This window comes from Suillus discolor (assembly GCF_016758755.1).
Source record: "Suillus discolor strain FC423 chromosome Unknown F5147scaffold_75, whole genome shotgun sequence".
Classification (NCBI taxonomy): Eukaryota; Fungi; Basidiomycota; class Agaricomycetes; order Boletales; family Suillaceae; genus Suillus; species Suillus discolor.
The window spans coordinates 207,544-221,549 of NW_024541322.1; the positions used below are offsets into that span (position 1 = coordinate 207,544).

General features: G+C 48.4%; 3 protein-coding genes across 3 annotated transcripts; 2 read left to right on the forward strand and 1 right to left on the reverse strand.

Annotated features, from left to right (window-relative positions):
* Positions 1–3,080: 3,080 nt before the first annotated feature.
* F5147DRAFT_656965 (uncharacterized protein) lies at positions 3,081–3,764 on the reverse strand (the record flags this gene model as incomplete). The annotated part of the gene is made up of 3 exons (XM_041434187.1): positions 3,081–3,190; positions 3,407–3,689; positions 3,747–3,764. 3 exons carry the CDS (start codon positions 3,762–3,764, stop codon positions 3,081–3,083), a joined length of 411 nt encoding a protein of 136 aa, XP_041287834.1.
* A 2,400-nt stretch (positions 3,765–6,164) lies between these two features.
* F5147DRAFT_584671 (uncharacterized protein) lies at positions 6,165–6,482 on the forward strand (the record flags this gene model as incomplete). Its single annotated transcript, XM_041431805.1, has 1 exon — positions 6,165–6,482. A coding segment is annotated over one exon (318 nt), but the record flags the coding sequence as incomplete, so codon positions are not given.
* Positions 6,483–8,674: 2,192 nt separating this feature from the next.
* F5147DRAFT_656967 (uncharacterized protein) lies at positions 8,675–11,343 on the forward strand (the record flags this gene model as incomplete). The annotated part of the gene is made up of 19 exons (XM_041434188.1): positions 8,675–8,681; positions 8,829–8,871; positions 8,932–8,935; positions 9,001–9,070; positions 9,117–9,210; positions 9,271–9,272; positions 9,326–9,356; positions 9,572–9,655; positions 9,702–9,750; positions 9,809–9,850; positions 9,888–9,906; positions 9,949–10,029; positions 10,265–10,292; positions 10,457–10,527; positions 10,586–10,701; positions 10,773–10,971; positions 11,022–11,084; positions 11,135–11,266; positions 11,294–11,343. 19 exons carry the CDS (start codon positions 8,675–8,677, stop codon positions 11,341–11,343), a joined length of 1,185 nt encoding a protein of 394 aa, XP_041287836.1.
* Positions 11,344–14,006: the final 2,663 nt, after the last annotated feature.

Sequence of the window (14,006 nt, forward strand, 5' to 3'; positions counted from 1 at the left end):
GAGGGCGGAGAAAGCTCTTGACGACGTCGTCGCCCATCATGCAAACGATACGTCTTCCGTACCGTATCTTCATTTCACAACCCATCTATGAAAAACATAGAGGGAATTAACGACTGGAGGTCGACGGACAGCAAAGTCCGTACTAGCAAATTGAAGGGCATCATCACAGCGCTCCACCGCGACTTTGAGGAGCGAATTGGCAGCGTTATTACAGGGTTCCAATTAACCTTTAATATGACCAAGAGCAGGGCAGAGATGGACTTGCAGCGCCACACTGTTGTCACTACCATACTACCGGACGCCGATTTTTAGATGGGCACTTAAAGGTATGTGGATTGTATTCGCATGCCCCTCGCGCTGATGTTTCGGGTTCTGATTAGAGGTGGATGAACGAGAACGAGCGCCATAAAGGGTGCTGACTCGTTCACTGGAGATAAAGAGAGAACGTCCAACTATCTCATCCAAGCTATGCACCATATCTAGGGTTTTGAACTACGGAGTACTAGCTCAGAATTCGGTCGAGTAATGACAATTTCGTCTCACTTTCGCTCGCATCATAAAACCTAGATGCTAATCGCTTCACCGTACGCGGGACGCAGGCTACAAGACCAAGTGCCAGCGTTGCTACCAAAATTATCAGTTTAAGGCCAGGCGGTCGCATCGCAGCAGGAGCCCCCGCAACTGATCCAAGGCTCGTTGTACCTCGTTAATGCGAACCCTGATCGCTCGTGGTCAGCGGGTGCAGCAAACAGTTCATTCCGAGCATATATGGCCTTTGTTTCGATTATGGTTGCCGTACCGTTTCAAGCAAGTTCTCTCAATATCTACTGTATCTCACAAATTCTGATACTAGCCCACTCTGCGAAGAATTCTCTAGGAGATGGCGGATTGTATTCGGCGTGGGCTGGCATCTTAAATTACTGGTTATACTGGTACTGCGCAAGGGAGAACCATGTCGCAGGTACCACCGATGATACCAGGCCAGGCGATCCAAGTTCCCGCCTTAGAACCTGCAACCGCCGAAGCAAGGATCGATGCTCATACTAGAAACCAAGAATTGAACGCAAGACCACTATTTTCACGACCTGGTACGTAACTTAAACTACTTAGCCGCGGTGAATGAGCGGTTTGAAGTTGTCCAAATTGAGCAGGGGTAAATTTTCAGGCAATTATGTTTAGATTGTTAGGTGAGTTTACGTCTTTTTCTTCTCTCAACTTCCAAAGCTGTCGGACTAAAAACCTTCCAGATCGCGCTCCCTACTGCGGTCTGGCTTTGCCAGACCTTCTCCACCGACTACGAAGGCGAAGCCTTCGTGGTCCAAACCACACCCCTCGGATCTCGTCTCCACACCCGACTAATCACTTCCTTTCCGTCAAACTAACGTGATACTGTACAAAGCTATTGATCACTGGCACGCCACTGCAAAACAACAATTTCAAGGGTGCTAACTGGAGCTTCAAAACTCAATCACCTGGTACTACCATACTACGTGGCAACTGATCCTAATCGATTACAATCCATCGATGGATTACAATTTGTAAGTCCATCCGATTAACGAGACCAACTAAGACTTAAGTCGATGGTTTGAAATCTGGTTTTTCCGCTGTGCTGCGAACAGTTCATTTCGCAAAATTGTCGGTAGTGAAGACCCGCTGTCTTTGGTGGTCTGGCCTTTTACAAAGACTATGCTCCTGCATCCTCAGCGCAAGCTGTTGTGGTGGTGAGGTCCTCTCCCACGTGCATAGTCAATACCTGACAGACCTTGGGCGGCAGAAATTTATTGCTAGGTCGGGCCTCCGCTCTTCGTGGGCTGATAAAGCTTATGACTAAGAAGGAAGCACAATCCTTGAGGGGAGCAAAAAGGCAGCTTTAGCTCGGCCTCATCACCGTTCGAAAGCTTTGCAGGTCATATCTAGTTGACATCCGGATCTATCTATCTCCCAAAGGGGATGTGTAGGTTGCATGAAGCCGAAGGCAAATGGGACTTTGAAAAAGAAGAAACCTTTCATTCTCACTATCTAAACGACGACACTGCAGAGAACCTAGGTGAGGCGCAGACTAGGGATGCCATACAGTACACTAATATGAGTGAGATATTCAGACACATATTATGACCCGCAGTCTTCTCTGCCAGTTCAACGGCTCAGGTATATCGCAGTCCCGGGTCAATCTCGGTCTTAAGGCAGGCTGTTGTGTGCTGCTTTCACATTCGGGATCATACTTACCTGCATGGCCCCTCTAGGAGCTGGCGCACAACTGCATGATATCGCACACCAGCCTCATGTTTGGCAAGATGCTCGTAAGTTTTTTCGAAACGTCGTCAAGGCGGAGTGCCTTGAGATTGTTACGATACGCGAGCGGCAGACACGCACATCTTACCTCACGAAGATTCTTTAGGACGCGCAACTATCACATAACACTCAAGGGGGTCTGTACAAAAGATGTGAAATGGCAAGGTGAGCATGACATCAATACGCCGTGATATTGTACAAAGCTATTGATCACTGGCACGCCACTGCACAACAATTTCAAGGGTGCGCGTTACTACGACTGAGTTGTGGCGATTTTTGCTGACGCCGCATCGCGTGCAGAGGCGTTTTCATTGATGCACTTCCTGATACCTGAGAGGTGTAGGTTCTGTGCCATATTCTTATCATAGTCGCCTTGACCGACGAATCCCATCTTAACGACGCGGATCACGAAGTCAAGGTCAAGGAGCTGCATCAACAACTCGAGTCACTCATGCTCCACCGACTGAAACTTGATGTCCTTACTTCCTTGCCTACAAAAGAGTGAGCGCATCCTTCGAGTAGAAATGTCTCCGCAGACGCATTTTTACAAGAAAGCAAATAGGAAACAGAAAGGAGACGAAACTATCAAAGCACAACAACACAGCATGACGTAGTGGACACAATTGCGCCCGAGTCGGCGGTATCTCGTGCTTAAAATATTGTAGATATCCTGACAAAGGTAGGCTTATATTGGGCTGGCTATCAACTCTCGCTCATCCTCGTCCAGAACTTCCAGGGGTTGGTGGAGAGTGCAAATGGGAACAACAACGTCAACCTTGCGATGGAGCTCAAAAAAGCTGCGAATCACCGACGGAGCCGAAGTGCGCACTGACGTTGACGACGACACTCTCAAAGGCCTTGCGGAGAGATGGTTCTCCTTGACAAGCTCCTCGTACGCCTTCGGCAAGGTGGTCATCGTGTGCTCATCTTCAGTCAGATGGTCCGGATGTTAGACATCTTGAGTAATTACATGAGCCTTCGTGGATACCAAACATCAACGTCTGGATAGCATGGTCGTAATTTCTAGCCACATCATTGGTAGTGTTAAGATCATGCTAGGACTGGACGTTATTACTGCTTGGTTTTCAGATTACATTGTTCATGGGACGCTTACCATCAATCCGTTCTCCCCAGCCCAAAATATTTGACAACCCACGCCGCCACCTCGACAGGATTCCAGACCTTTTCCCTTCCAACTGCGAGATCTCCGCACTCTCCCTCTTCCTCTGCCTCTGCCTCTGCCTCTCCGCCTGCCTCTGCCTCTGCCTCTCCATTTTCCTCTGCCTCTGCCTCTCCTTCTCCCTCTGCCTATGCTTCTTCCTCTGCCTCTTCATCTCCATCTCCATCTCCCTCCTCTCCGCCACTATTTTCCGGGCGTGATCAATGCTACAGCATTTCTGATCCGTTCTCCAAGAGTGAGCACGCACGATCGGACACCACGATGGCACACTTACCGCATCTTGGGGCGACATCGTATAAGATAAGTGTTTATCGATCTATCGATGATGGTTTGGCGTTTAGGTACTGACGAGGAATAGAGTCTACGGCGTCGATTTCCTTTTCCAGCTGCGGTCCGCCTGTGCATGTACGGCCGTTAGGTCCTGACGGAGATTCAAACCCAACTTAACGGTACGGCCCAGAAAGACAGACTTAATTCCATATCGAGTGTCCGACTGATCTTTTGGACAGCTATTGAACGAATATCATTAATCAAAGGTATTGTATCGTAGCAGCGCTAGGAAGCGCCAGTCCCCGACTTCAACTTCGGAGTTCCAGAAATGACGATGGATCAGTAGCAAGCAGTTTATCGATCAACAGTCGAGTATGTACAGTAATCAGACACCTCGTAGATGAGATGCAGCACTACAAATTTCACAACGGTATTTGAGCCAGGCCAATCATCATCAGCTTCCAGCTCCATACCAAAGATGTCACGGCTCCAAGTCTCGGCCGACACCTCCAAGCTCTCAGCAGATGACTGACCTTCGAGCCCATCAGTAGCCTTCCTTTTAGCTCACCTAGCTCATCCCCCCCCCCCGACACGTCACGTGACTTTCCCGCCGGCATCCAAAACAGGTTATGACGGTTGTCCTCTCAAGGTTTGCTTTGATTTCGAACATTTGATTGGATTCGGAGAACGTTTTGGTTTCATTTGTAGTTGAGCCATCGAGGAACCTAGTTACCTGAGCTTATGTGAGCCTAGATGGCCAAATATAAAAATTCAAAAAAAGACGAGCTGGGAGAGCTGTGTATTTGACTTCGTCTGTCGCTGAGCTGTGTCTGCTTCAGCAATGGGCTCGCCCCGCTGGAACTGATGGGAATTGTGTGGCTGAATGCATAGCCCTTGAAGTCAACATGCTGGCCATCATGCTTCGAATGCTCTTTAAAGTTCTGCCAAAGAGTGGGACGCCCATTCCCTTCTCACACCACTTCTCAGTGTACCCCACCGTTTCTTTCACAACGATCTAAATCTACAACCACTCGCGATGACTGGAGATCATAGGCCGGATATCGATCCTCCTCGAGAAACTTCCAGATTCAATCAGGCAAATGTAGTTGAAAGCTTGGTACGTGGTCTCTTGAAATCTATCGTCGTCCTTACGCATTACTCATCCAGAACCAACCTCGTAGAGGACCTTGTCAGTTCCTGCGGAAATTGAAGAATGGGTTAACCAAAAAGCTTCCTGTGCGTAGACGTGAATACTGTTCGTCCTGAATACGGCTAAGATTGTACAGAAACGCTCCAAACGAACACGCAACCGCACCACTGTGATCCACGACGTCGCAATGGCTTCATCGAGTCAGCAAGCCGAGGTAAGTGCTCGAACTTGCTACCCTAGTCCTTCAGTTTTCTTAGAGGCGCTCAGGACACGTTGCATCTCCATCCTTGCAACGACAACAAGCATCCCACCACATCTGATATTCCAAGTGACTCCGTGAACCAAAGGCTGCCCGGAGAGCCTGCTCCGGAGGTATTTCAATCAAACACTCTGATTTTCTTCTTTAATTTTGGTGGTACCACAGGTTCAGGCTGCTTCTTCTGGCGAGGAAGGAAGACCTGATCCCCAATTAGTTGACGCCAAACTTCAGGGTGCCCGTGGTGGCACACAAAACATGCGATCACTCGGGAAACATGCGACTTCTGTCGCATCTGCCATTGACACTGGCCCAGCGGATCTTACTGCTGCAGATGATTTTGAAACGACGTATCTCCAACCCCTCAAGATTATCGATGCTGTCCTTGAGAAGATTGCAGACGTATGGGTCATTCTTGTTGTTTGAAAGGGAACTAATCAAGTTGTCAAGTTGTATAGGTACATCCGTACGCAAAGATGGCGCTAGGTGCGCTATCTGCTGCATCCAAGGTATGTTTGGTTTCTCCCGGAATTCAGTTTCCTGCTCAGAAGTTCTTTTTCCATGAAGATCATAATCGCGTAGGCACAGCGCGATCAATCGATTATTAGTCTTCTCAAGAAATTGGCTGAAGTTTACCGCTTCATGGCTCAAGATGACAGTCTTGAAAAATTTGAATCGACGTGCTGTATCGTTGAAAAGATCCTTCACCAGACTCTTGAGTGCGCCCGTTTCATCAGGGACTACTCGGAGACGAAGAGCTTTTGTGAGTCACCAAGCTATCGTAATTGTATATGAATCTTATACTATATCGTAGGGAAGAGACTCGGGAAAAACGTTATCTCGGAAACTGATGACACGATCAAACAGTACAGCGACGCTTTGGACGGCCTTATGCAACAATAAGTCGATCGGGACGTGGCCATCTTCGTCCAACGTGCAGGTAAGGATTCTGATACACCTCTGTCTTTACATTCACTCAGACCATTTCAGGCGACACCCTGGATCTCGGGGATATCGCTTATGCAAAGGGCGCAGGACTAGATACCATGAAACAGTGCTTACAAGGGACGCGCACGGGGATTCTTTCCCAGATTACAGACTGGATCAATGGCAGCGGAGATGCTGCTCAACGGGTGCTGTGGCTATCTGGCCCTGCGGGCAAGGGCAAATCAGCCATCGCCCACACGATTGCCAACTGGTTCAAGGAATCGGGAGGCCTTGGTTCATGTTTTTGTTTCGATCGGCACAGAGAAACACTCTTCTTTGCCAATGATTTCCCATCGACCCTGATCGACCTCCATCAGTTCCCAGATTTGTCACATGTCGGTGACTAGACTTGGGCCCCAGGTATGATCGATCTGCTATCGGACTTATGGAAAGAGTGTCGACCATAAATCTCCGCTGTATCTGTCCGACCCTCGCGCGCGCGTCGTATGGCCACGCGATCGTTAAGTTTTTCTCATCTACATCTTCACCGGGCCTCTCTCAAGCGCGCAGAGCCGCTGTGGTCAGGAATTGTTGCTGGTTGCATTGCATCATAGCATAAATAGATCGCATCTCAGCCACTCCTTGGTTCTGTCCCCCCAATATAGGTTAACCAGACTATAGGCCCATTATATCCGATTTTGCTAGCATCCTAGTGCCTCGATCGGTGTTCAAACTGGACCGAAACGTTGCGTGTGTTATTTGTTTGACACTGTTGTATATCATTCTTGGTACCGCTCCGTCTTCCAGGGACTCTGCCTTCCATGGTTGTTAGAGCAGATGAGCGGTTTTGCAAAACAGGTGATGTTTACCTCGGTCTTCAAGAGCACTCCTCTGCAGCTTCTGAAATAAATTGCAGTTATGTTTATCCTGTGCAGTGTTTCTGATTGAACACGACGGGCGGGACTTTCTTCATTGTGGCCACGGGAACTGCGGTTACCTGGTTTCCGTGATCAATGCAGACGATATCGGACACTATCGGTATTCACTTTGGCTGCCTCGCGGCATGTCGTTGGACCTGCAGATTTAAATACGCATAAGTTGTGCTACAGGACAGACAAGTACTCTTCACTTTTCCAGCTTTACAAGACTTTAATCTGTTGCCTGCACATAATGTCGCGTACGTTATCGCATCTAGATTATCACTGAATAATGCTGATATTTCTCCAGGTTACACTGTTGCCCTGAACAACCGCAAATCCAGCCTTTGCTTTATTAAAGCCAGGAGATGCTAATTGTGACACTGTAAAGACTATCAATCCCGCCACAGGCTTCACGCTGTCACCTGGGCTGAGGTTCAGTCTGGGCCGCCGCATGCTCTCATGGACAATGACTTGTACAAGGCACGTGTTTGTCAACAGCGCAAATACTTGGTCTGTTCTTTTGCGAGAGGAATGTCGCTAGACTTTCGACAACATAAATCTACCTACGTGTTGGCCTCTTCGATTTGCGACCTCGAGGTAAACATAGCCGCTGAGTTTAATCTCTCTCTCAAAACGGAAATACAATTGCCGTGTTGTGGCCTGTTGTGGCTTGCACAAAGCCATCATCATGTCACGGCGGTTTACTCCACACATAGTCGCAGGTTTAACAGGTATGAAGCAGAGTCGTCTCAATCTCTGTCATTATTGTTATATCCGCTGTGAAACTAACCAGGCGTCGCCTCGGGTGTATACGTATTCTAACCTCTTTTCGAAGAAGCTGCTGCGAAGTGAGTTTGCCATGCATATTGTGCGAACCTATCCCAACTTAAATTGCCATCATCAGCCGAAACCCAATCCCTCCAATGAACACGTCAGCAACATCACCCTGGGTGCCAGGGAAATCCCTTGCATCTTCGCCGTCGCCGCATTCTTCGGTAGAGTGACATTACACTGCGCTAGCACTATATGGAATAACGTGCAGCAGGGCATGCGCCCCTAAAGGCGTGCCCACGCACTCTTTGATCAATCAGAGAGGTGTGCTAGTTCATGGTCGCCGCGGAGAACGGCGGCCGTACTCGGAACACCTTGTGCCCGGAAAAGGGGCGTAGATAGTTCAGTGCATTTTCATGTGTTGTCTTGGACGATTAGTAACGCGCGAGCTTCGCTGAGCTCCATTATGTAAAATGCGCTGGTGTGTATCATGATATGTAAGATGTATGTTTGTGTCTTATTGAGGGCGGGGATCCTATATACTGTAAGTCGAAACCCTGGTATCTCCTCAGCCTACCCAACGCTTCGGTATCACCGTCGATCGACAACCATTTTCATTGACGCGTCACCATCGGCGTTCGCAGCACAAGATTGACCCGGCGGACGTGCGCTGAGCCGGAGAGTCTTGATTGCCATATTTGGTGCGTAGTATTTTATGTAACTTCAAGTTTCTAGTCTCCCTCGCGTCTGATAGTGCGAACCATTTTGCAAATTGCTCTAAGGTGTGAGATCTTGAGAGCCTCGCAGATTCAACGTCTACTTCAGCTCTCTTTAATATATCGTGTTTCCCCTTCGTGTCCCACGGCACCCAATTCTATTTATGTGGGGGCCGGGCTCATTAATGCATCATGATTGGTGAGCAGTCCGGGGATTCGCCCTACCTTACAGCTGACTATAGGCCAAGGATGCATCATAGCTGCAGCGTGTGGACTCATGTCACTCGGTCTTTATCCAATATTGACCTGCAGAGTTGTAAGGCTCTATGAGATATCCTTTGGGCAGTATATGTTCTACTTGCGATCTTTTCCGCGAGATTAAGTTTTTCGTGAGCACTACTTTGTACTTTAATAATAAAAGAATTGTTGATGTCAATTTTCATCAACAGTCTTGTGAGTGCTCCACACGATGCCGATACCATGATGACGTCAATCTTTTCGAAACAATTCAATGATAGGGTTATATCGGTCTGCCCTCATCTCGTGTCGACGTAGCACGTCCCTCGAGTGCACAACTAAACTCCCCTGGTAAGTCGATAGACTTGTCCCTAGAATCCTACACGGGCTCATTTAGAAAATAGGCAGACGCTGGCAAGTTACATTTGTGCTATTGTCGTGTACTTTGTAATGAGCATGGGCCACAAAGCCGGGAGCGTTTATGTCAGGGAGTGCGCTATATTTGGTCGTCCATGAAGTCTAGTAACAAGCCATCAGTTTTCTTTGTTCAGTGGTACGTTTCTCCCAGTCGCTAGCGCTCGGGATGATACTTATTTGTTTCAACAGAACAGTTTCTATGCGTACCGGGTGTGAATCAGTGAGTCCTTTAGGATCTGCGAGAGTAAAGGTCTCAATGCGCTCTTTTAGTCACGGGCAACGATCATTGGATCGCAGGCATAGTTGTGAGATCACATTTTTATCATTTCTTTCCTGGAGAGTTATAACACAGACCGTCAGTGTGCGCTCACTACTACAACATTCAGTGAGCTTTTTCGAACAGTCGTGTCCTTCTCTGACTTTTGGACGCTATAGATTGTGCCATGAGTTACATAAATCTTTCAATTCTGGCGTCGCTGCTCTGTCGTCGTCCTGGTTTCTAGTCGTCAGTGGTTTAGTGTGAGTGCTTGATTTGATCATTGAACTTATACGGTCTCTCACTTAGGTGCCAAAGAGTATACACAAGAAGCTCTGAAGTCAGGTTCACCACGAAGGTCGGCCAGTCATAGCATAGTTTTTGAATAAGTCTAATGAGTCCATACCTCGAATCAGTGGTCGCCAATAGCAGCATTCACTAACGCATTACGTGATTCTGTAAGCACAGGGTCTATATGGTTGTTCATGCGACCAGCACGAACGGGTAATGTTTGGTGCGTGGTCACTCTACTTCACCTGTTGTCTGACCCATCCAGGATTCTATAATGGAAGGAGAAAATCAAGACAGTACATCAACGCCACGATGTGGATTTTATCAGCATGGGTTTATTTTTGTGGTACGTGCAATTCTCCGTACCGGTTGTACATTCCATTTCACACGGTTCCTAGTATTGTAGCAATCACCGTGACCGGTTGTTGTCCACACTTGCAAGAAGAGGGATCAAGACTGTTTCAGTATACGTGTCAAGACAGTCTGATCGGGCAATTCTATACCGCTGTGCCCGGAGCGGTGATAGGGAGGTGTCAGCATGTTTCCTTTGCGCTGTGAAGGCACTAAAACCTTCGTCATAGCCTATATGAACTCGATGATGGCGGCGGTGTGAGTGACATTGTTTCTGTATGCGAAGCTCGTTGAGGCAGTAAATTGGTGGTCAGGCTCAATGCTAGAAAGTCCATCTACGAACGGGAACAACTTGGCTACAACTTAACGGAGCTTCCTACAATACCTACGATACAGTGATATTTTTTGTCCTTATCAATCAGACCTTCGGGCGGAAGTCACTTCCGCGCACCTAACCTCATTATAGAATTTCAAACAGAGGGTGTCAATGCCAGTATGTATCTCTACTTTCCCAGCGTTTCGTCCGTTTCTTCTAAAACGAACACCCCAAGTTCAGGACAATTTTTTCGCGATTCTCGACATCGGCGGAACGCTAAGCGGAGTCTCTGATGCAGGCTATACCTTTGGTCTTCCTGGGATATTCAATTTCAATGGCACAAAATACGACGTATCCACTCATAGGTTCATATTCTCAGCTCACCTGAAGCTGTTTTGTAATGATGCGTTGTGTACCTATAGGGGATTGTGCCCACCATCGAGGGCTATTCCTGCTCGAATGGAGTCCTGGGTGCCGATGGCACTCGTCTTGGGTTTACTGGTGGAAAGGTCACAGTCAACACAGTACCACTGCCAAGAAAACATACCAGCGTGTCTATTCCTCAAGGATTCAGCAGGAACTATTCCATGTGGCAGCAGGGGTTAACAGCCAAAGTCAGCTGTCAGCCCATTAGCACATGAGTAACTCCTCCGTCATCTATTCCAACCCAGCTAATTTGTACAACTCCATCACTGGTCTTCGCCTGTGGAATATAACTGCAAACTGCGGTGCCAGTGAGTTCCGACCGTATATATATTACCTCTGATTTACTGTCAGCTTCTAGATATGCCCACGACGCAGGAATATGTGACCGTGGTGAATGCAAGTGGAGATGCAGACCAGTCAGATAGTGGCTTTCTTCCTTGCCTCGTGTGCCCGGGGCCTTCGGGTCTGAATCAAAGTTATACAAGCTTCAGTGAGCCATTGAACTATGTGTTTGTAGTCATTGACCGATTCTTTTCCTATAGCGATTCTTTCACAAGGATTTTATAAGTATAGGTTCCTTGACGCAAGTGTATGCGAAGTGGTCCCAATGCTAACCACAGTCCGCGCCGATTATTCCAATGGCCTAATTTTTTCCGAGGTCGTTTCATCCACCCCCTTCCGATCAGAGAATGAACAGTTAATGTCATTCATCACTGGAGCTGTCGCATTTCAGTGTATCTACTGGCAGGGGCTTCTGAGCAGTTTGATCAGAGATACTCTGTACTCCATCTATTCCTCAACAACTAACACATCTATCAATGACAATGCTGGAACTCAGACGCAGGTTTACAAAAAGCTGGTGAGTTTTATTTCGCAAGGTCTTCGCCCGCCTTTTTTTTTTTTTTTTTTTTTTGAATCCAATTTATGTCCTTTGCAGAGTTGTACTCTATGTAGGACACTACTTTCTAATCTAAGGGACCCCCGGTGTCCCTATTTGCGTCCCCGAGTGCGCGAATGCCCTGACATAGGGCGTACCCCTGCCAGTCCGCCGTTCCCGCCGGCCGTTTTAGACGCGCCACTCTGGTGGGGGGATTTATAGGTGCTCTTCGTGCTGATGTACTATCGTGACATAATCTAAACACATACTCGGTCGCTCGAGGCGAACTAGTACAGGAGTCAGGTGGGCATTTGTATAGGGATTTTGGATAGTCTTTGGGCTGATCTGACTATTCTGGGTCCGTATGTCTTGTGCCGCTGTGGATGCTTGATTCCGTGTAGGCGAGTGGGTGAGTGAGTTGAGGGTGTTGTACATGGTGTTAGTACATGATGGTGAGAGGCGCATTAGTGTTTACAGGTTGGATCTACAAATATGTGCTGTATCAGGCTGTTGGCTCGTGAGGTAACGGGATCACACCTATCGTATTTTTGAATCTTCCGGTGGTGTTGATGTAGCGCACTAGGTGCGACGTTGCGGCTGGGTCTGAGAGGAGAAACGCGACAGAGGTGGCTTCGCGGCCTAGGGCTGTGATCATTGCGTGGCGTTCATGGCGATATTGGGGGCAGTCTAGGAGGAGATGGGGGACTGTTTCGTCGGTTCCCGGGCAGTGAGGGCAGTGAGGTGAGCGTTCCTTTCCTATGCGATGCAGGTACTTATGGAGGGGGATGTGTTGTGTGCGTAACGCTATGTACAGGCCGGTGAGTCGTTTGGGGAAGGTCGTCGTTAACTTAATGAAAGCGCGTTGCAGGATTTTGGTGTCGATACGGTTGATGCGTTCGTATCTGGGCGACTTGCTCCAGAGTCTCACCCAGCGGGCGTGAGTGGCTTTGTGATGGGCTTCCTTAAGTGCCGATACGCTGAGCGGGAGTGTGCCGTATCTTAGATATTCCGGGAGGGATTCCTGTGGGCTGTTATTGCGGCGTCCTTCTGCGGCCTTCTTTGCGCATTTGTCTACTTCCTCGTTGCCATGAATGTCCGCATGGCCCGGTATCCAATGGAGGGTGATGTCGAAATCTTCGTGTGTCTTCGCTAGGCGGTTCATTCTGTTACAGAAGCGGTCGATCAAATATGAGCCTGGTTTCGAGTAGAGGTTCTCACCGGATTGGATTACCGCCTGGTTGTCCACGAAGATTGAGATGGGGAAGGAGATGTTTTCTTCGGTAGCTATGAGTTCCGCTGCAAGTGTTAGTCCAACTGCTTCTGCTTCGAACACAGTATGTTCGTCTTTGGTACCTAGATGAAATAAAAGTTTGCGTGGGCGACGGCCAGCTCTGAACAAAATGGCTGCTGCACCTATCTTATCGTCGTGTCCTGACCCGTCCGTGTATACTTGGATACCGTCGTTGTTTGCTGCGTGGTCTTCTATTACTTGAGTTTTGGAGGAGGCGATCCGTACCTTGTGTTTGTTGGAGGAGGTTGGGGATTTGCGATCGGGGATTAGGGTCTCAATTTCTTGCGGGTCAATGCGGAATTGGCGTGTGAGGCGGTGAAGCGATGAGCGGTGCGATTGCACGTAACGTTTGGCTGCTCGACGGATTGGGATATACAGAGGATGGGAGTTGGGGTGAGTGGCTATACGTACGATTGCTCTGTGGCATATGTTCTGTAGGAGAAGGGATATAGGGAGTAAGTTAGCATGTGCTTCTAATACATCAGTGGCTGTAGTCCGTAAAGCTCCTGTTATTGCGATTGCCGCAATACGTTGAACGCGAGAGAGTTTTCTTGCTACCTTGATTGATCCGCATTGCAGTTGATCCGTGCCATCGCGATACATTGGTGTGAACCATAGGTCCGCTGCATAGAGCATCTTGGGTATGGCGACTGCCATGTAGAGTTGGCGCATGAGTCGTAGGGGGAGGCCTTTGGCTGTTGAGGATAGCCTGCGTAGTTGAAATACGTAGGTTGTCCCCTTGGCTACCGCATGGTCGACCTGTGCGTTCCAACGTAACTCTTGGTCTATGATTACCCCAAGGAATCTGTGGGTGGGAGTCGGATGAATGGTTATGCCTCGGATGTGTAGGTCGGGACGTGCTCGCTGACGATTCATCAAAAAATCTATTAAAGCAAATTTATTAGTTTCGAACTTAGAGTTGTGAGTATGGGACCAGTCATATCCTCCCCCAGGCCGTTCGAGCATGTCCGCTAGCGTTTGATGGGTGTCTTCGAATGAGTTACCGATAGCAATAAATGCCGTATCATCCACAAATGCCAGAGTGAGCTCTTTGAGCGTTTC